This window comes from Glycine soja, chromosome 14, assembly GCF_004193775.1.
Source record: "Glycine soja cultivar W05 chromosome 14, ASM419377v2, whole genome shotgun sequence".
NCBI lineage: Eukaryota > Viridiplantae > Streptophyta > Magnoliopsida > Fabales > Fabaceae > Glycine > Glycine soja.
Genome location: NC_041015.1, coordinates 2,622,675 through 2,646,569, shown reverse-complemented (window position 1 = coordinate 2,646,569; position 23,895 = coordinate 2,622,675). Strand labels below are relative to the sequence as shown.

The 23,895-nt window shown below is 29.4% G+C and overlaps 1 protein-coding gene across 1 annotated transcript; it reads right to left on the bottom strand.

Moving 5' to 3' along the window:
• Positions 1-487: 487 nt before the first annotated feature.
• On the bottom strand, positions 488-23,512 carry LOC114385228 (protein LATERAL ROOT PRIMORDIUM 1-like). Its single transcript, XM_028345253.1, has 3 exons — positions 23,417-23,512; positions 1,431-2,457; positions 488-1,151 (listed from the first exon to the last, which is right to left on the bottom strand). Exons 1-3 carry the CDS (start codon positions 23,510-23,512, stop codon positions 811-813), a joined length of 1,464 nt encoding a protein of 487 aa, XP_028201054.1. The 3' UTR covers positions 488-810.
• Between the last annotated feature and the right edge of the window lie 383 nt (positions 23,513-23,895).

Below are 23,895 nucleotides of genomic sequence, written 5' to 3'. Positions count from 1 at the left end.
AGCAACTTCTAATGCTCAAGCTAAGTCTAACATAGCAGCTACTTGTAAAATCAACATTTATTTATTCCACAATATTTAAAACAAACTGAGCCATCACAAAGCGGCAATTTAATATTAGCATATAGAACTAAGGAATTAAATAGTGTATTATGTTTATGTCTATCCAAAAAAAAGGAGGAACTCCAAAATAACGAGTAAATCATGCTGAAAAATACATCTGGCACGCAAAGGGGTGAACGCACATCAATAACAATTATCATAAGATATTAACACACATAAACTCATCTTTATAATATGCTTTATACTGTAGCAATTGATTGTAGGTATAATACTGTAGATTTCACCTTTGGCAAATTTAAGTATAAAACAATGAAAATAAAGGGGGAGTAAAATGGAAAACAAAAGGCACTTGCTTCAAAAGAAAAGTTAATATAACTGTTGCAAGCTTGCAATCAATAATCTTAACTAAAAATAAAATTTAAAATAGTGAACCAAGTAAAATAAGTTTTAATCACCTTTGCTTTCCAGTTTGAGTTAAATTTACTACATAAGAAACAATTTCATTTAACAGTTAGAAGATAGTGAGGCTTCCTTGTCACAAACAGATGATCTCATGCAATGACAAGGGCCAGATTGGGCGGGAGAAAGAATTATAGAACTAAAATCAAGTTGAAAAATGGCAGACAGAAAAAGTGACATTTGCAATAAAGATACAAAGCCTAGAAAAAAATTAAAAGATCATCAGCCTCTCCAAGCCCATCTACTAATATCTTGCACTCGGAAAGACACAGTTTTTCAGACACTTTCAGATCAATTCATTGGATTACCATATGCTGAAGAACCCCCTAATAACCCTCCACCAGAAGCTGCATAAACATCATTAGGATCCATCATTGGAGATGAAGATGAAACCCCATTTCTTCCTGCACCACCACTTCCACCACCCAAATGCAACTCAGATAGGTTAGGATACACATCCCTATTCTCCACCCCTTGATCATAGAGAAACCCTTTGAACACGTGGCCACCAATCTTCACCACAGCTTGATATGCATACTCATCTTGCCCATCCTCCACCGCCGTCACTCTTACACACTTGAAAACCGCTGGTGCACGTACTTGCCCAGGTAATGACTCTTTGAACCCCGCATCTGATGCACACAATTTAACAATGCACAACACAATTAAACAACTATAAAAACCCTTTCAACTCCCAAACCCCATGCCAATGCACCAACCCAAAAGAAGCTAATGCATGAGTTTTTTTTCCGTGAGAATCGAAGACAGTCTCAAGAGATTTTACAATAACTCATGCATCACGCACCCTGCTCAACACCAAACCCCCTGACGCTAACGCAAGAGTTTATGTTAATATATGTGTATTCATGCAAAATAAAATCATTTCATTATTATGAAAAGAAAGCACAAACCTTGATGGCTAGAGCTAGTGTCAAAGCTTCTAGGAGGGGTGGTGTTGGAAGTGGAAGTGTGGGAAGTTGTTGTGGTTTGTGAAGCAATGAGCCTAGGTTTTTTAGTGCCCGAAGTGGAGCCACTAGAACCGGCGACAGCTGCGGTGGCCGACGTCATTAGCTGGCGCTCTCTCCGGCGTGCGGCGGGGACCCAAGTGCTCTTAACGTGGGTAGGACAATCAAAGCCTCGGCTTTTGCAACAGGTTCTACACCTTCTGTTGGTACAATCTTTCTTTGCCTGGTTTCCACAATCTTGGCACGTTGTTCCGCCGCTACTAGTTCCAGAAGCAGTTACCTCGCCACTGTTCTGAATCAAATTCCCCGAACTGGTATTACTATTATGGTCGAGAAGACCCTGCTGCAGCTGCTTCTTCATGTAGTGGCTTTGATGGTGTTGTTGTTGGTCTTGCCATAGCTGAATTCCCCCGCCGCCACGTGTCCTACTTCCGAGGATGTTGTTGTCGGATTCGAGGCACGGCGTGGCTGCGAGGAGAGGAATGACGCCGACGCCGACGCCGAGTGCAGTGGCGGGGTTAAGGGAATCCGCCATGACAGAGGGATCGTGTTGCGGCGGCTGGTGGTGGTGGTGGTGGTGGAAGGAAGAAGCTGGCGCCACGACGAACATCCCCATTTCGGGGTAATTGATTGACCTAGCTTGGGTGGACCACATACCGGCGGTGGGTCCGGTGGCGGCGGCAGCAGGACCCGCATTGAAGCCGAGGGAGAGGTCGTCGACGGGGACAGCGCGGCCGCCACCACCACCAGCACCGGAGGAAGCTGTCGCTGCCCAGTCCGCAAAGGCACCAGAATCTGAAGGTAACCTCCTTGTAGTAGCCACAACTGAAAATCCTTGATTACTTCTCAAATCAAGAGACAATATAAGTAATGATATATAGTTTACTTCTGTTGATAAAAAAAAAGTGGGGTGTATAGTAGGTGGAAAGACAGAACTAACTGTAGAACTATAGAAGCATAGATCTTCTATTGTCTAACTAGTGGTGTGTATATATTATTTTGTATGAGGGTGTATCTAATGTGGGTGTTATTCTTCTTGGGGTGGGGTCTTGTGGCAGGGAAAGAATTTGTAGGTGGAGGAAAAGAAAAGAGAGAAGTTTTCTCTTTTGATGGGAGTTTGTTGTTTGAGATGAGATGAGATCTTGTTGTATTGTTAGGGTGAGGTGGGGTGGGGGAGTTGAGTGGAGTGGACTTAGATTTTTCTCTCTCTATGAAAAGGAAGGGAAAACGAACAACTTCTCTGCTTCTTCTTCTGTTTCTGCTGCTGCTGCTGCTGCTATTGTGGCTACTACTACTACTGTCACTTTGGCTTTTTTCCACAGGAAGAAAAAGTTTTGGTTTCTGAGTAAGAAAGAGAGAAAGAAAAATCAGTTTCTGAAGGGTCCAGGCAGCAGAAGAGTGCAGAGTGAGCAGTGAATGAGAAAATGCAATAACGACTTCTTACTTCCTGTGTCTCTCTCTCTCTCTCTATATATCTATCTATATTTTTTTTTCTTTCTCTCTGCTTTTCTTTGTTATTGTTTCCGACCTTTCTTGTCTCTCTTCACATCATCATCTCCTTCCTTCACAAACCTAGCTAAGCTTCTTTTTCTTCCAATATTTATCTCTCAAAACTAAAGTCCTTTCTTTTTCTTGGCTTCATATGGAAAGTGAAAACTGAAATGGGTTCTTCTTCTCTTCTCTTCCCTAACCTTTCTTTTCCAATTCCCACACACACACTCTTCTCTCTCTCCAATTATCAGGCTCTGATAATAAGTAGCAGTAGAAAGAGAGAAGAAGAAGAAGGGGAAGAGAGAGCATAAAGACTTTTGTTCTCTAGTTTTTGTAAGTTTATGACCCTCTATGAAACTCACATGAAGCCACTTATTACTTGTGGGCTCGGCGCGTGAGGATCACTCCCCGCGCGTAGTGCAATTTCTCACCCTAGAATAACTACACGAACACCACTTAAGTCTCAATCACCACTTCCCTCGGAACGGCGCGTGCACGCAACTACGTTCCATCTGTGGCACGCATGTAATTTGGGACGTTGTTTATTTTTGAGAATAAAATTAAACCATGTTGTTGAGTAGCACTCAGCTACATACTGTAGTCTATAATCTAAGGTGTCATCCATATCTTTTTCCTTTTCTCCTAAGATAGTCCTTCCAATCCCATATCTATGAATTCTTTTTCTTTAGATCGTCTTTGTCAGATATCAATTTATTGAGTGAGTGAGTCTCTCTTTAATTACACACAAAGTTTTTCTGTGATTTTTTTTTCTTCAATTTATGTGCATATGCTCACATGACAGTTAATCGAACTTAAGCTTTTGCTTGTTGATTTGGTTGTTGTTGTTGTTTATGACTCTGTCAAAAAATGGTTGAAGATTAGGGTGCTAAGTTTATGTATATATATTTCAATAAGATTTCCAAAAAATACACACCTGCGCTTTTGTCTGTGTCCAGCCAATTATTAAGACTTCTTTACCTGTATCAATTAACTACATAAAATGTGTAACTAAATAAAAATAGTCATAGTTTTCAAATAACCTGGTGTTGGTTGTTGCGTGCCTCACATTATTGTAACTAGACAATAGCTTTGTAGACTTTGGCACTTATTAAGCTGGGGTTTAGCCTTCTTATGTGGCTAGCTTGTATGGAAGCTCTCACTTTATTGAATCTGCACTCAAGGGTTATGATTCTCTTCATACTGAAATGACAAAAAAATTAAGGTTTTCACTCCAATTTTTTTAAGAGTTTCTGTATATTTCGTCAGCTTGAGTATAACGGATAAATTGATTATTACAAATGAAGAATATTACTAATCATTCTTTGAACATTGATCAAGAAACTAAAAAATATATTTATTATGTAAATTAGAAAAGAATTTTAAAAAATTATAAACAGTATAATTTTTTGTTTTTTAATAAAAATATTTTTACTTTAACTTTTTTAATTAACATCCTAGGATACTAGTTATTATTTTTTTTATATCAAGAAATAATAACATGCCACGATATAGTACATGTATACCGTTTGTAACTTTCCAAAATACATTTCAGGGGAAAAACTAAAAGAGTTTCTCAAGTACTTTTATCTTCTGCTATAAAAAAAAAATACTCTTATCTTCCTTAATTAATAATCGAAATTAATATACGTATAGAAGCTATTTTGTTCTGGTAGATTGTTTTGGTTATCTTTTTTATTTTTTTATTTTTCGAGTTATCATCATACTTCTTTAATGTAAAATTCATTTCTTCTAATATATAATAATATTTTTTTCCACAAGTGAGACTTACTATATATAACTTATCTTTGTTTTAAATAATTTACTACTGGTTTTAGGAAGGGAAAACACAATCCCAATGGAACACTTAAAAATGAGAGTGTGTTTTTTAAATGAATAAAAACTAAAAAAAAAACTTTTATAGAACCTAATTGGAAAATTATTATTTTAATATATTTTTTTTAAAGTATTCTATTTGATAGTATAAAAAAAAGTTTTGGGAAGCAATTCATCCTTGTATACTTTTCTCAAAGTGTTATAGAGATTTTTTTTATGCAAGATTAGTTTTTAATGATTTATCTATAAAACAAAATACTTCTTGCATGGGAGGAAATGGAGTGCTTCGGCTACTTTAAGTAAAGTCATTACATTTGTGGTGGTATATGACAATTTTTGCGACAGACAGCTTGGGAAGCTTTTGCTAAATAATTTTGCTAGTTTGGTTTTTTTTCTTAAACATAAGCAGTTCCAAAGTTGTCTTTTTACAGACATTTCATTGAAGACATAAAATTAATATTTATATTTACTAAAATGGAAAGATGAAGTACAAAACTAGAGCAGTGAAAATTCCTCTGCTTGAAATAAAATGCATCTTTCAAATTTGAAAAAGTTTCATCCCACGTAGACAAAAAGAATATCTCATGAGTTACGATGCAATTCAGATGAGACTTGAGAGGACAAAACAATGTTATGAATTTTTCTTAACACGGTCAGATTCATGAAATAATACGAAACACACAAACTGATCATCAGATGTAAATTCAGACTGGACCATACAATAGTTGGACAGAACGGGCTTTATAAATCAATCCAACCCAATTTTATATGAGTTTGTGGTTAGATGATTAACTTATTTTACAGTCAATTTTTTTTTATAATGATTAAAGTCTATATACGAATTATATAGAATAATTTTATATTATCAATGGATCATAAATTATATTAAGAATAACTTATGAATTAATTATTGAAAGAGTCACCAAGATAATTATGCATAATCTCTTATTGATCTGAGATGAAAAAGTTCATTCTAGTACCGCTAATGCATTTGCTATTTTCTTTTTCTTAATAAATATTTTTAATAATTTATATTTAACGACTTAAGCTATTTGGCTTACAAATTATAAATAATTGTTACTTAAAATAAATATACATTTGTTTAAAATAATTAATAGCTGAATTAATATAACCTCATTCAAAATATATAGTTTTAGTTAATGTTGAAAAATAATTAAGTTATATTCCTGTGTTTTACAGCATATCTTGGGTCTATTTGATGCAATATGTGTTAGGTTCTTATCGTTAATTAGCTAGCTTTATGTTTTTACTATTTTTCTTCTCCTGGAATTTGTTAAACCACAAAAAAAAAAAAAAGTGAGCGTACGTTGTGCTGCTAATCAAGCAAAGAATCCGATCCATATTAGCTAGTTTTAAAGCCTATTCAAAAACAGACTTTTCTTGTGGTTCATAGCACCCTTTGTACCTCAACTATATATAATATTAATGCTATTCATATGTACATATATATTGGGTACTGCTAAGAATCGTCCAACGTACGCATTGGACACAAAAGCTTCTCCTTTTTCCCTTTGTATATGGGATTTTTCGGTGAAATGAACGTGCTTGCTGCTTTACATTTTATATAGCTGTTTTGTGATAGTTTCTTATACAACAAGGACAATACACAACCAAAAAAAGTTAAGCACCTGAAATCTTCCGCCATTTTGCATATGAATGCTACACAGCGTTCACTATCTTAATTTTTACTTGAAATACCAAAGAAAAATATTTTTTTATTTACTTAAAATTTATTAAGAATTATGAGTGAAATTCATCAAATATGATGTAAACTCAAACATTGTATTGGTTTCTAACAAATTTTAACCAAAGTGTGTTAGAAAAGCTATATTACTAGGATTTGTATATAATATCAGTTTTGTTATTATTATTATTTATAAAAAAAATACAGTTTACTCATGTCAAATTTTTGCATAGATCGCGTATATATACCAACATTTACCTAACTTAGGATACTCACATGAACAAGGCAAATTGCTAACACCAGAAATTGTGTTTTCTGCTACTATATATGGCACCCCTCAATAAAAAAATCATATGTACATTCATGTAGGTAAGTGATGAAAGTGAAAGATACGAAGACAAAGAAACAAGATTCTCTACCATCAGCGAATCCACAGCATAAAACCAGGACAATAGAGCAGCAGATCCAGTGAGAGTAAATTTGTTCAAAATAGCACAGTTTGTTGGCGGGTGCCTTGGGATTAGATGGTATATGGCCTGTGACTGCACGTGGAGAAGATGAATTAACGAGAGTCAGCGCTGGCAATTCAACCAGATGGGTTGGTTTTGTGGTTTTAATTAATTTGAACGTAAAAATTATAGTTATTAGTTTCTTAAAATCTCACCCCAAACACGACAATTCATGTCTTCAATGTGAAACAAAGCATTGTCGTGAGTCTTTATATATATATATAGAACTCATGATCAATAATGCAGCCACAATTAAACAATTAGAGCAAGTTTGCTTTTCCATTTGTTTAATTTGTTGCAACGCACGTTCTAATGAAGATCGAACATATGAACGCAGATGTAAGAAACATGTGTTGGCCATTCTCTGTTTGGTGCACCACCAATTAATTGTCAAACATGCACTTAGCAGGTGAAAGATTTGTTGTTATAAAAGTATACTCTGAATGAGATATGTAAGTTACAAGATTATGTTAGAAAATAGACATTGAAGAACTTTTTTTGGTAAAGTTATTTTATTTCCATTCAGTATTATGAACTTATTATAAACATGAAGTTATGTAGATAATAATTAATATATATATATATATATATATATAGTCATTATATTTTATTTAATTTTTCAAATATGTTGATGTAACAAGTATAAATTTACTATTAATAGTTTTTTTAAAATGATCAAGTCAATTTAAATAAATACACTTAAGAATTATTCAAATAAAAACTATTAAATTTCTAAATAAATTTAATAAATTTTCTTGTTACAATATCATTTTATATTTATGTAAGGAAATGGAATTAAAATATAAATGTATACTTTATAAAAGTGTCGTGATAAAAACTTTATACGCAAAATGTGTCTATGAGTAGTATGAATAACACTTTAAAAAAAAAATTGAAGTTAATTACTTGCCCGGGCCAATGAAAAAGTTCTGAGCGTTTTGGCGCGTGAAAGATGCAGGGTGGCTGTGAGTAAATTAGCCATAAACTTTTACATGAGAAAAACAACAAAGGAACACGAAACCAAAAATAAAAATTGGAACATGAAAAAGCCTTCCCTTGTTTGCCTTTTGTGATAAGCTCGTGTCTTAAGGTCACTTCATGGGTCGATTAATTAGCTGTGTAACTTTTGGCTAATAGAAGATGATTAAGAGCGGCCCAAAGATGAAAAGCAATAGAATCATTGTTAGATAAGGTACGTGAAAGAAAGAAAACCAATTTTATGTCATATAATTGATAAATAACTAAGTATTTAAACAAGTATTTAAGTTTCACTATAAGGGATTAATTATTGAAAATATAAGATTAGTTGCATCATAAATGATTAAGGGGGAAAATGTTTGATATTATCTGTTAACAAAATTAATGATTAACATTTATTAATAAAAAAAGAGATTAATCATTAATTTTTTAAGCCCAAAAATAACATGAATCACCCAAAAAAGTGAAAGAAGAGAAAGCAAAAGTTATAAATGCCTCTTCATGTCCTCTTTCGGCACCTTCTTCTCTCTTTGTTTGCCCCTTGGGGGCCACGAGTTTAATTTCCTCTTCAGTCTTCACATCACACACTTCTCTCAAGGTTCATTCAATTCATTCCTCTCTCTCACACATCTTGATCTTGTGACTTGTAAGCGTGTGTGTGAAAGTACCCTCTTTTTTCAAAGCATTCTAAACCCTCTCTCTCTCTCTCTCTCTTTTATACAAAGTGTGTTAATGATACACTTGAAAAGCAATCACTTCTCACACCGTGTTTTCCACTGTCTAACTGTGCTTAAAGCCAGCTTGTTGTTGTTTGGCCTAAAAAGTCTTTAATTAGTAATATTTATGTTGCCCTTCTTTGCAAAGATTATTGCACTGACGCACAAAAGCAGCATCTTTTCTTCATAAACAAACGCACATTCATTAGTGCTGTCTATAGTTTTGTTTGTTACTGTCCTCTCTGGGCTCTGCTTCTTTCTCACTTTCTCATCTTATAGGTTCTGCCCATTACCCATCAGATTATCACACATGCATCTCATTGCTTTTCGCATGAAAATCAAAACATTTCTAATCTAGAAAAAAATAGTACTTTTGGTAATATTTACTACAAAGTGCAAACCATGTAAAACTATATGGTATATGATAACTATATAGTAGTATTTTATATTATTGGCATGATTCCTCGTGCATTTTAATCCCAGATGCAGTTTTTTCTTTTCTTTTGTAGGCTCCGTAAGAATTAAATACATTATAATTTGATGCTCTAAAAATATTCATATTTTGACAACCATGGATTTCATCATGCTACATAATCAAATGGAGAAGCGTTTTGTTTTCCGTTTAATCGGAAAGGGCAAAAGTGCACCATATTATAATCGTAAATGTACTACTTGAGTAGCTTAGCTTTAATTTCCACCGACCAAAATACTTTTGGGTACATACATGCATGATCACCCACTTAACTCCTACCCAAGCAAAATTAAAAAGGCAAAAACACTACCACCAAAACAAGCTGTTTTCCCCTCCATGCATATGCCGATAATTGTCTCTATGGGCTCTTTATGGTTTCTACAAACTCGTACGTTTCTTCTAGAACTATGCTTTTGTTTTCATAGCACGATATAAATTAACATTTTGCAAAAGGCAATGACAATTTTAATACCATAATAAGGATATAAATTAATTGAGTATTTTATTCGAACTCTACTCCTTCAATACTCTATCAAAATTTTTATATCAGTGAATAAATAAACCCAACATTAATTTTTATTTAATTAGTAAAAAAAATTATATCAGTGGAAAAAAAACGTAAGTTCTTTGTTGGATGTCGGGTTTTGGTGTGGAATCCATTAACCCAACAATTCTATTAATGTAACATATTTTTATTTTAATTTATTATTTTGTATATTTTTATATAAAAAAATAGAGAAAAACACACACACACACCAAACACAATTATACAAGCAAGTATACTAGTTTTTTCTTATCCTACCCAGGATTCTTTATTTTATAACAAATCAAAGCGTTCACATCTTCGTTGTTACATATGAATTTTTGTGTTTATAGTTAAACTATATGAAAGAAAGAAAAAAATCAAAATGCATATTGCACAGTGTAACTAATCAAAAGTTATATCAAAATGTCATTTGAAAATGATAAAAAAATATTTTAAAAATATTATGAGATATTTTTAATTTCCAATACCCGTAGACCCAACTCACTATTGATTAGGTTGGTTTAATTTGAATTTGATAGAAAATTTATACAAATTTAACTCAATCTAACCTATTTTGATTGGGTTGATTAGCAGGGCGATGTGATGAAACCTAACCTTACACGTAATCATTAGGAACAAAGTATAATTGTTTCAGAACTGCGGCCATAGTGTTAAGAAAAAATATATATAATATAAAAAAAAGCATACAGGTAACTGAAATTGATATTTAACAAATAAATTAAGAATATCAATGAAAAGTTTTATGTAAAAAAAAAAAGCATAACTTACAGGAAAAAATTCAAGATCAATATCAATAATTGAAGGTTCTTCAAAAATATAAAAGTAAGTATTAAATAGCAGTAAAACTACATGTTTGTAATGGATGTAAATTATTGTACTGTGTTCATTAAAAAAGAAGAAAAAAAACTTATTGTACCTTCACTTTACTTTTGACATGTGACGTCGACTTTGCTGTGTTGAACATTCTTTCTTTATATTTAATGATTTCCAAATTATAAACTATTTTAGTTTTTGTTTTCCTCAAAATTTAACATTAATTGGCTATGAATTTTTCTTTTTATACTATTTAATATAATAGAAATATTTGATAGTAATTAAATTTAGATGTATATACCAGTAATATATTTTTAATATGAAAAGTAAATGTTAACACAAACACAAATACTTAAAATAATTTTAAAAAAATAGTTATTTTTTGAAAATATTATATAAGAGTGTGTGTGAAATTGTAGCATAAAATAATAACAATTTATTTAGACTATATATGTTTTTAATAGTGGGAACCAATTAGATCACCAATTATCATGTACAATAATATCATTAATTTTTTATAATAATTACTTAAAATTTTATATAAAATATATTTTAATTAATTAATAGTAAAAAAAACATGTTAATAACATATGAAAATTACTCAAACAATAAATATCCTTGAATGTATAATAAATTATAATATTATTTTTTTACTGAAAATAGGATATTAAACCCAATCCAAATTAAACTTATATATACATATACGCATATACGTTTTTATTTATAAATTTATTATACCGTTTATGTTTATATTTTTATTTATTTTATATTTATAAAATTATTTTATGACTTGTATTTATTTATAAAAAGACATTTTAATTAAAGATAATTTTTAACTATTTGACTAAAGGTACGTATGCATATTTATTAAGTTTACTTTTAATAGTAGATATTTAAAGAGTTAAACTGCTATTAGTTATTATTGACTTATAAATGAGATATTGGATATTTTAAGTTATCCTTTATTATATATATATTTTTATCATTTATTTACTATTTTCTCCCAAAAAGTAAAATAAGATCAAAGTAAAAAACCAATCTAATTCAAATGGTTTTAAATTGATCGAATTTAAAACTGAATGATTTATTTATGAAAACTAAAGAGACTAAATAAAAAAATTATTTTTTAGAACCGATATAATTCGTTTTGTAAAATATAATAGTATTTCTTATACCACTCGGTGTATTTTTTTAAATAAAATACGTGGAACTGTACAGAATTTTCCTTTGGACAAGTCAGATTCCTTTCCAATGACCCGGAAGTAAGCTTTCTTTTATGAGCTGCTGCTTGGTTCCACACAGGGTAGTAGCACAGCAAAACGACTAAGTATATCATTATTAGACCCCAAACGCAAACCAAAGGCTGCCAAAAATAAATTATAGGGCATGATTTAATGACCAACTGCCATATCTAAAAATAGGTACACACTCTCATGTGGCTAAAGCTTAAGTGGAATGTAATCTACACTAATAAATTCATTCACTTTGTTGATTTTGTTTCTTCATTTTTTATTCTTGACCTATTTGGAAGGACAAAGAAGATTTCGTTCCACAGAAAATAAATAATGTAAGAAGAAGAAGAAACAGAATATGATTCACTATAATATACAAAAAGTGTTTTAAAGAATATACAACTTTTTAGAAAAAGTTTATAAAAAAGTAGGTTCAATATTACGTGTTTCTCACATTGTCCAACTCCACTTTGATAAAGAGTTACTCTTTTAAAGTGTCAGGTGGTTTTATCCCAACGCCAAATACAAAGTGCATATTTGAAAATAACAAACCAACACGGATTCTATAATCTCTCAAACATGCTGAAGTAGGTCTTGGTAGCTTCGGAGTTACGAGTGTCTGTCAAAGGGTCGCTGATGAAGAACCAAACATGTTGTAAGTCACAACAAATTACAATGTTGAGCGCTAGAGGAGTTTTCAAGCTTATGCAGACCACAAGTAGTTAAGAGTTCCCTATGAATTCTCACATTCTCTATGTTCTATATAAGTTAATTTGAATTTTTTTAATCCTGCTATCATTTTTTTCCTGCTTAATTCACATGGGAAAAGGGTTCTAAATAAAACATTTGATCTAATTCTGAATATGTGGATTTAAACTATATACATATATATATATATATATATATATATATATATATATATATATATTCGTGTTAGAACTTATATAGAATGTTAAATTTGACGCATTGCGCGAGATAAAGTGTATATATGCTTGCTTTCAATTATTTGACGCGACGTCAAACTAAAGGCGACAAATACTTGAATATTTGAATCGTTTTTATTATAAATAACAGTGTGTTTATAAGATCAATAAAATTTAACATAGTTGATAAATAATGAAATTTTTTAAACATATTAACAATAATTTGATTTTGAGACTGTATTACATATGAAAAAAATTGATTAAGGGAGGAAAAACTCGCTTCTAATCTCAACGTGTTGGGGATTAATTTTATGAATTTTTTGTATGAAAATACATTGTACTTTGCTTTTCAAGAAAGGAAAAAAAGAAGTGTGTTGATAAGAATTGATACAGGAAGAGTTTAAACGAGGTGGGTTACTAGGAGGAGAATGGAAAATTTGCAATGGTTGATTTAAAGGAAACCATGAGAGAAGAGGGTAACACAAGTTGTATAAGGAAGACAGCTAGCCAAGTCACATCAAACGTAAAGTCCAAAAATGTCAACAAAAGTCGCATCACCGTCCAATCCTTACGCACCGTTGACCCCTAAACAGTGTGCCAGAAATTATGAATGAATGAAAGGAGCAAAAGTAGAATAAAGCACCATTCCACTCAAATCCAGCAACCAATATATCTCATCCTCCACCTTAATTCTCGCCATTTGTGATCAATTCTTCCCCATGCCATGGATTATTCAACTATTATGCTTCTTTCTATTGAAATTGTTTTTAACCATTTAATATAATCTTCATTATCACTTCTCTTTCATTCATCACATATGTATAAAACATTTAAAAGGCACTTTCTTGCAGGGCATGGTTGGCATAAAATACTCCTTACTTCGTGAGCTAATTGACCTAAAATCCTCGAAGGACAAATTGTGGTCACTGGTGAGTCAAAATCACCAACACAACTCATTATTTGATGAAAAATAACATGTGACTCGTATCATAAACATAACAATTAGTGTAAGTGACGGTACTTTTTTTTTACATATCATAAATATATATTCCTTCTTGTCTTAATTATAAGTAATAAATATATATATTTTATATTTATTAAAGAAATTGATTTACTTCATTAAGTTATATCATTTCTAATTGAAAAATCCACACCTTTTTTTTTAAAATTATTATTTATTTCAGCATTAAAATTTTTTAGCCTTAATAAATAATAAATATTTTAAAGATAATATCATTAAATAAAATATAAATACTTATAATTTCCTTATATAAGAAAATTTTGTTGGTGAGAGACGAAAAGTAACATATTTCAATCAACTATAGTACTTTGTTTTCTTTATCATTTTCAAATCAACTAACTATTGGGGTGGTTTTGACTACTCGCAACATAAATTAATTACATGTACTTAGATCCTTTACTGTCTAAGAAAGCCTAACAAGCATAAGCATAAATGCCTTTCTATTTCTTTATATAGTCGTTACTTTTTATGCCGAAGCTAATTCTCTCCTTCAATTCTAAAATTTTAATAATCATTATTTTTATGGCTATGTAGATATATTGGTTATTATTCCAACAAAATTGCAGAATCTGGGTTTTTGTCCTAACATTCTAAAATGAATTTTGTTGGAGATTTTGCTGTCTGAGGGGCTCAAAGCAACCTCACACTGTGGGCTCAGTGCTCAAATATAAATTCCTTCCTTTCTTTAATTTCCTTTACCCATGCAAGACAACCTGCCAAAATGCCCATCATTGTTGAGCCAATGGCAGGAATATACGACCCCTTCAATACTACAAAAATGTAATCGCCAATAATTTTGTCTGTATATCCATCATCGTATTGTTGTTCATTTATGAATATCATTAAAAATGATGAATTTTATTCAATCAGCAATATTTTTATACTTTTTATAATTAAAAGAAAAATATAGAACAAAGGGAGAGAGAATTTAAAAGTAAATTACCTAATGTGATAAAAAAAATTATTATGTAAAAACCTCACAAAATATGCGTAAAATAATAAATTATTATTCTTATAAATTTATGATTAGGACTGTTTGAAACATACTCCTAATTTTATATGCAGTATTTCACTGACCTTTTTCTTCTTTGAAAAAAAAAATCTAAAAAAGTATTTTGAAATACTGCAATGAAAAGTATCCAAATATTGTTAATTTTATTATTCAAATTTCGATGACTTTTATTAGAAAATCATAAGTTTTGTAGTTTTCCAACACGAATTTTTAATGGTGCTTCAAAACAATATCATAATATTAACGGCTAAACCTAATATAATTGAGAAAGCATATATAATTTCATTAATTTCTTATATGTTCTTCTGATTTTGAAGATTATTTATGGTAATTAAATCTCTGGTTTTGAAGATATAACATATAAGTAGGACAATGCTTTCGCCAGTTTGTGTATGTGTCAATCCCCGAACACATGCAGTCTAGATGATTTTGCATTTGCTACCATGCATTTTCGGGCATTTCGGGAAGATCATATGCATAGCTTTTTCAATCAGTTTTTAAATATTTTTGCTTAAAGATCAACATGTGCCACAGACTTCATAGGAATCCATGCTAAGGAAACTTCTTCCTCATCTGTCACTGCTTAATTATCAGATTGGCAAACAAAGCCTCATATATATATTTAGCTAGCTATGGTTCTTTCTTCCTTCTGCAAACTCAACTGTGTACAAAATTTTGACTGCCAGGTTCGCTATACAAAAGCCTCCCTAGTTTGACTAAGGCTACACATTGTACATTTGTAGGGGCATGTAGCTTTCCTAGCTTGCCAACTAATCAAGTTGGTACGAAAAACCCTAAAAAGTGCATGGAGTTGTCATTTTCTCTCCCCCAAAGTCATAAATTTCTGGATTAACTTTATTTTAAAATAATAAAAATATATAGTAAAATAAATCTTGACTTATTCTCACTATTTCTCTTCTATTTACATATTTTATAAAGAATAAATTTAACTAATTATCTTTGATGTTCTGTGAAATTACATAAATACTCTACTTTTTTTAACCTTTACAATAACCTTGTTTAGTCTGGTGTAATATTTTATAAACAATTAAGATGAATTAGTGTAATGTATAAATGAGCATGACCAATGTATATTTTTCAAAATTTAAGAGGGATTATTGTAGGAGTAAAAAAAAGGAAATATTTGTGTAGGTTCATAAAACTCTAGGATAGTTAATGTAATTTATTCTTTTGTAGGATAACAAATATATTATTATAAGTTTAATTAGTCATTGTTCTCTGTAATTGCATGTGTTGATTTTTTATTTTAGTTTCTTATACTTAAAACTTTACATTTTAATTCATATTCGATTTTTTATATTCCTTATGATTGTATTTTGTAGTGATTTTACACTATAAACAAAATTTAACATCAAAGATTAAAACAAAAAAAAAGTTTTGTATAAAGACTAAAATATTGAATTTTTAGGTACGAATACTAAACAAAAGGTTGACGTAAATTTGGGATTAAATAACTAACCATTACAGTATATAATTAATATTTTTTATTAATACTGAAATTTTTAACTTTGTTATGATATTTATTATTTTTCTCTCATTTAGATAAGAAGGTAAAATTTTTAAAAAATAAATATAAAGAAATATACAAATAAAAATATAATAAACAATATTATTTTAAATTTTTAAAAGATAAATAAATCAAATGAATTTTATCTTATTAATTAGGTTGAAAATATCTAAATTAAAATGTAGTATTTATAATTAAGAATTCTGCTATAGACAGGACTCAAACATAAAGAGTTAAGGCGATACTGAAAAAATAAACAATATACCAATTTTATCGATTAGCATTGTAGTTAAATCTCCAACGGCAAAGGATCCAGTTTAAATTAATGTCCAATTGATTAAGGAATTCTAGGCTAAGTTAGATTGAATTCTTGACTTGTTTAATTTGCTATTTCAGTACTTGATATTTTTGTCAAAATGTCCAGTTTATATAAAAAAAAAAAATTATCTTCTTAATGTTTGGATTGAAAAAAAAAATAGAATTTTTTTTCTTTACTTAAATAAGTGAAATAATGAACGAAAATAGCATATACTTAAAAACACTCTCGTATAGTCTGGATATAATTGTCATCTTAATTGCTTTAAAAAAATCAAAAACAAAACTGGAAGTATTGTTTTAACCTCCTTAATTCCCTGGCGTGCAAGCCCTAACTTTCTTGTCCATTCATAATTTCATATTCTCTGGCTCTCATCGACGTTTCTATTGTGCATTAATAAGAGTTTTGTCTTCACTACCAAATATATACAATGACAACTTGATGCAGATGTTGTGACAATTACTTTTCGTCTGTATATTAAATTTCAAGGTCACGACAAACTTGAAAATTATACCTTTGCAAATTTTAAGGAGTGTAATAATAATAATAATTATTATAATTATAATTTTTTGTCAGTGATAATAATTGCAGTAATAAATTTAAAAACTTACAGAAAACTAAATATATATTCGCCTGAAAATAGTTCATAATAGGTTAATTTGCCGGTCAACTTTGTACAAATATTAAAATATATTTACCAAAATCGATTTAATGTGATTTATTATAATTTAACTTGTTAAAATAAAATGGCGACACTTTTATAATTTGTAGAGTACACAAACCCAAAAGGAAAAAAAACTCTTGTAGTATACTGTGAAATAGAGACTCTTAAATAAAATCAGAAAAAATTAGGGGCCAAAATTTATATAGAAACAATTATTGAACGGCGGAGTCTGTTTTTCATATGTTCGAAAATGAAACATCATTTAGACATGGTTATAAGCTCAAGAAGATTCTTAAAGAACGTAATCAAATTGTATGACTCTGATGCATGTGAAGATTTCGAAAATCGAGTATATTATAGATGGCAAATCTCAAAGTAAAGAAAAAGATGAACCTTTATGCAACTTGCAGTTGGTCATTGCCACAATGTAGTAGTATTATTCATGATTTGCGCCCATTGATATCATATACCACTTTTTTTTTTTGTGAATACTCATGCCACATGAAAACAAAACTAGTATGTTTTTTTTATATAAAATATGGGAAAGGACTTTCTGACTAGTAGTATTTTAACAGCATCGATAAAAAATAATGAATAATTTTTAATTAAAAGTTACAGTCGAGTTATAGTGAAATATAGTATTAAACATATTTTCTGAAAGCTTTTTACTATTCAACTCCTTAATGAATGCTTTTTTTTACAACAAACTCCCTTAATCAATATTCAATAGTGAGTTTCTTAATCAATGTTTTTCAAGGCATCTTATTAATTAATAATATTTACAAAGAAAATAAAAAATACGAATAACCCCTGTAGTTTATTGATAATTACATTAAAATTCACCTAACAAAAAAATATTATTTGAAAATATAAAAAAATTACACTGAAATTACATAACTTTTAAACTGGTATATAAAAACATAACAAACATTTCAAATAAAAATGTATTACTTTAGGTCCAATTCCGGGTGATGAGGAATTTTGGTTCTTGATTTTCAAATGCAATTTTCAAAATAAAACATTTTCGACAAATATGGAATTGAATTGGTTTTTAATTCAATTTCAAAATAGTTTTATATTTATTAACAAAACAAACAAAAAAAATTGTGAATTTGATTTTTAATTTTAAAAAACACATTCTAACCACTATCACTCTTAACACCGCTATCGTCACCATTGTCATTATTTTGCGGTCTCTATTATCATTATCACTATTCAATCCCACTACAACCCATAATTTAAAAAATTGAATGGTGATTGGCCGGATCAAAGATATTATATTAATAAATTAATGGTTGAACCAGTGAGTCACTAATTGATTTGCATAACCTTACTCATTTACTCCCTTGGAAGTGACATAACTCAAGGTTAATAGGTCACCTATATAACTACAAATTTAATTGAATCATACCAAGTTGCACTAGGTTCCATGTATAATCGATTTGATAGAAAACTCGACCCACCCAAACATCTAGGTCACGATCGAATCAAACCAACTAATAGATAATCGGATTTTAAAACATAGTCATCATTATTTCATAACTACTATTGTCACTGACAAAATAATTCACTTATTTTATTTATTTTCAATTAGTAACATTTTTTTAAAAGTTAAAACACAAAAGAATAAGTCAAAACTCAAAACTAAAACTGATTTTATATTTGAAATAGAATTTTCGACCTATTGATATTTTTTATATTAATCTAAGTTTCTGCAATATTAACTAAATCTGGAATTAAATGGCTCACAAAAAAAAATAATGGAAAGAGGAAATAATAAAGAAAGCAAGACACAAACGGGCCTCAGCCCGTGGACTCATTAGAAAATTACGGCCCGGTTAATTTCGCAAGCCTGATCCAAGCTGGGATCACTGTTTTTTCACATCATTTATCAATAGTATCTCAATAACGAATAACTTAAAAAAAAATCTCCAGAAACATTTTTTTTTTCGTAGAGAATCTCCAGAAACAAATGAATAATCATAGTGATTTTAAAAAATTAAAACAAGTAGTGGTAATTTATTTCTTCCTTTGGCATTGATTCTGTGTTGTCTAATTTCTACACTAATATTAAATTCTCAAAATGTCATATATTTTGAGTTTTATTTCAATATAACAGTTTTAGATTTTGAACTAATAAAAACTACTATTCTGTCAAAAAAATTTAATAAAAATTACTACTCAAGATAGAATTTAAAAATTATTTATTATAGAAAAATAAAAATCTACAAATTCTTCGCACACACAATTAGATAATGATGGTATAAATTCTTTTAACGAAAATTAAGTCCACATGTAATGCTTATAAAATAAAATATTGTTTTGCTTTTGGGAATTACGGATTGAGGAGGGACCTAGGAATATTTTAAGAATTGAACTCGTCTCGATTCTTAAGAAGGCATGCGATAATAGTGTGATTGAGAATTGTTAACGGTACTTTATGTAATATATCTTCAACATAATTCTGTCTCTTTATTTTTAAAATTTATAATTTTAGTTTCATATTTTTGTAATTTTGAGTTTTTCCTCAAACTGTAACGGTTAAGAAATTAACAAACGTATTGACTATAGATTAAAAAATTAACTCACTAGGTCACATGAAGTTAATTTATATCAATCAAGCTTTTTGAATTTGAGAAAAATTAAAATTACAAATTTTATAAAATTAGAAGATTAAATATTTTTATTTTAAAGTAGAAAGATTAAAATTATGCAATTTTAAAAATAAGAGAATTAAATGTCTATATTTTAAAATAATAAATTAATATCACATATATTTAAAAATAGGAGGAACATATAAGTCTATATTCTTAAATATTAGCTGATATTTATCAGAATTACAATTTTTTAATCACACTTAAAGAATTGGATTGGCTTGTCTGAAACAAACTCATTGGCTTTTTATTAGAATCACATTTTTTTTATTTAATTACATTCTCTTTTATTTAGTCATTTTCGATAATAAAAAAATCCCAACAAAAAAAAAATGATAAAGTTTAGTCAACATTAAAGTGTTTTACTAAAGGTACTTTAGTTGAAACAGACCAATCTCGTGCACGATTTATTATTCGTATTATTATATAAAAAAACACTTTCAAAATCATTTTACGATTTTAGTTTACCTTCCGTTAAATTTTTCTTAACATATTCTTAAGGTATATATCAGGAAATAAAAAATTAATTAAAACATTATAAAATATTCAATACTTTAAAAGTTTAAATATATTTAATCAACATATATTGTTTTCTTAACTTGTATTATAAAAATAGTACTAGTTATCATTCCATCATCAGTTTTTTTAAGAGTACAAGTTAAAAATTAAATAACTATTATTTAATGAGACACCGGCAAATGCCTCTAATGCATTGATCAAGGAATTAAAAGTGCATAACTTTTACAAATAAATGTTAATTACATATTTGCATTGTGATTTTCAATGTAAATCTACATTCATTTTTAAACCTAATTGATTTTTTTTTTAATTTAGTGATTTTAAGACACGCATAAAAAATTCTTATTTTATCTACTTATTCAAAAATTTAATAATGTGTTCATTTATATTAAAATTTATTTCAATATATTATTACTAATATATTTTTTTATTCATAGTAAGTTAAATATTCAAAAGCTAGATAGAAATAAAAATAGAAAAACCATATCAAATTAAAAACTACTAAATAAATAAATTTTAAGAACTAGAAAGATAACAAAAAAGAGATTGGAGTATAGTAATATTTTTTATTCACACTTTGCGGGTAACATCGGGATTTCATTAAAGTGCGTGCCTCTAATTTCAGGGTTATTTTGTGGCCCTCTAACCTAAACCTAGGGTCCAATAAGAGGTATGTTGAAAGATCGCGTTTCAAAAGTATGATAGTAGATGTTTTTTCAGTTTACAATATGAAATCACAATCAATCTCTCACATGTATTTCAGTGTAATTAATCGACAAATAAAACCTAAAAAAACGCTTTTCGCCTTGAGAATTCAAGGTCGGTTATAGTGGCGCCAATGAAAAGTTATGTTTAGTTAAGAAAGAAAAACTTAATTCACATACAAACAAATCAAGTCACTTATAATTTATTAAGAGTGTTTAATTTGTATTATAGTCGGAAGTTTTTTTTAAATTAATGATACATATATTTTAAATATCTTATCAACACTTCTCATTTTTTTTCTCTCTTTCTTTTTACCATATCAATTTTTTTATCATACCTATATGAGGAGTGGTAACAAGATACTATTTCACACAGTCCTTCTCCATACAACACTTCTTTTTATTAGTTAAAATATATTAAAAATTATAAAATCAAGAAAGAATTATTAAATAAGATTTAAGATTTTTTTTTAATAAATTTCAATAAATAAGAAAAGATTTTTAAAAAAATACATCAAAGAATGTGACCTAACATTTATCTACTATATTTATTATTCTATGTTGCATAGACGTTTGTAGTGTGTATTAAACTTTTTTTTCTTTCATGTCATTCCTGAACGTATGAGTATTTTAGTTATTAATGAAATGATGTAAAACCTTTCTTTCCAATAAAAAAGTTACGTATAAAAAATAATTATAATAAAATAAAAGTGTGTAAAAACAAGAATAGTTTAATCTTTAATTATTAATCACCTTATCTTTCACCTTTTTTTCTTTCCAAATTGAAAGGACTGCATTTAGGCATTTAGATGTGAGTCTCACAATTTTCGTTTTCTTTCACTTTTATAGTGAACCAAATTATAAAGCATAAAATTTCTATTTCCCATCCATCTACTATCCATGCATTTTCTATCATTTCAACACGACAAATTTTACTGTGAAGGTTAAACATTTTTTTATACGATATCAAAATTTGTTCAGCCATTAGATATATTTTTGCTTGTTTTAGTTTGAGTTTGAGTTTGGAATTTTACTTTTTAATAAAATAAGAGAATAACTTAAAATATTATTTTAATTTTAATAATTTTATTTATCTTTCTGAGATTTAAAAAATATGATAATAATAATAATAATAATACATTGACAGATGTATATATATTATTTGTTTGATAGTAGTGGTATTTTCAAATTTTAATAAGAAAAGGAAAAATGAGAGTAGAGAGAGAGAGAAGGAAGTAGGAAGGACACGTAAAGGAAAATGGATAGTAGGGGGTGGCTTTACCGAGGGCAAAAAGAAAGTAAACGGAGGGAGAAAGTGGAGACATTGCAGAGGCACAACTAGGATGTTTTTAATAATTAAAAAGTGTATTTTAAAAATATTCTTGTTGATTTCTATAAGTTTGTATAAAATAACATTTATTCTGAGAAAGAGTGAGTAATATATTACTAGTAATAGATGCACAATGATGGAGACTAGAGAGTGGTTTGAAATTTGAAGAAGTTGATATATTTGTTTTTGGGGTGAAGAGTAATGAGAAATGCTGCTAAGTAATAAATGCTTTAGTTTACTACACAAAAGGCACATCACCACCTGCCTCGAGCCCTTCTTCTCTTCTCCCCACGCCCTTTTTTTTAAGGACAAAAATAATTATTATTTTTTGTTTAAGTCAAATATTCAACTATTAAGAAACTCAAATATTTTATCAAGTGGGTCCCACTAGTCACGGCATAGGAACACCCAGGCGGCGCCTCTGCTTTTTTCTCTTTCTCTGTCTCTTACATTTCCACTTGGCTATTCACTGCTAGCTACATCCATCAATTATTATATACTAACTAAAAAATATACAATATAAGAGAAACTTCAACATCTCAACACGTGTCTCTTTCTTGATTTCTCCACTGCTCTCATCAATCGTCTATGCATCCAATTAAATTATCAACATAGTTTTTGTTTTAGTCCCAGATCTGGGAATATATTATTAAACCATTATTGTTGACTACTATACTATATGACATCTTAAATACAATTTTAATACACATGTTATAATAAACTAAAATCCATTCCTATTATACCATTCTAAATTCAACATATCTATAACTTTTTATAGGTTAAAATGTATACTTTACGAACTTATAGATCAAAATGATTTGAACATAGATTTGAATAGTATAATGGATGAACATAAACAAATACAAATGAGAATAATATCACCACCTGTTTTCAATGTCTTGTCTTGATCATCATTTCCTAATGACAAACAATATTTGTCTAAAATCACCACCTAATACAATTACCGTACCTCCAAAAGGTTTATCAATGTTGTCCTTATTTTGAGATGCCATTATATCTCGCATTATCCTGTCAAAAGCCTCAAAGCAAAACCTATTCATTATCGGTGTCTCATCTCATATGATTAGTTTCGCATGAAGAAGTTTTGATCTAATACTCCCTAGTTTAATATTGCAAGTTGATTCTTCATTGATGATGACCAATGGAATGGAGAATGTACAATGAGCGGTTCGACCTCGAGGTAAGAGTAGAGAGGCAATGCCACTTGAAGCCACATTTAAGACAATGGATCCTTGTAAACGAAATCCTGCAGATAAAGTTTTCCAAAGGAATGTTTTTCTAGTGCCACCATAACCTTATAAGGAAAAAAAAAACCCACTGGATCCAGACATGATTGCCTCTATAATTTCGTTGTATACATTTTTTGTTGTTGTATTGTCAACGACTTCATTGATTCCTGGTGGATCCTTTCCATCTTAACTTG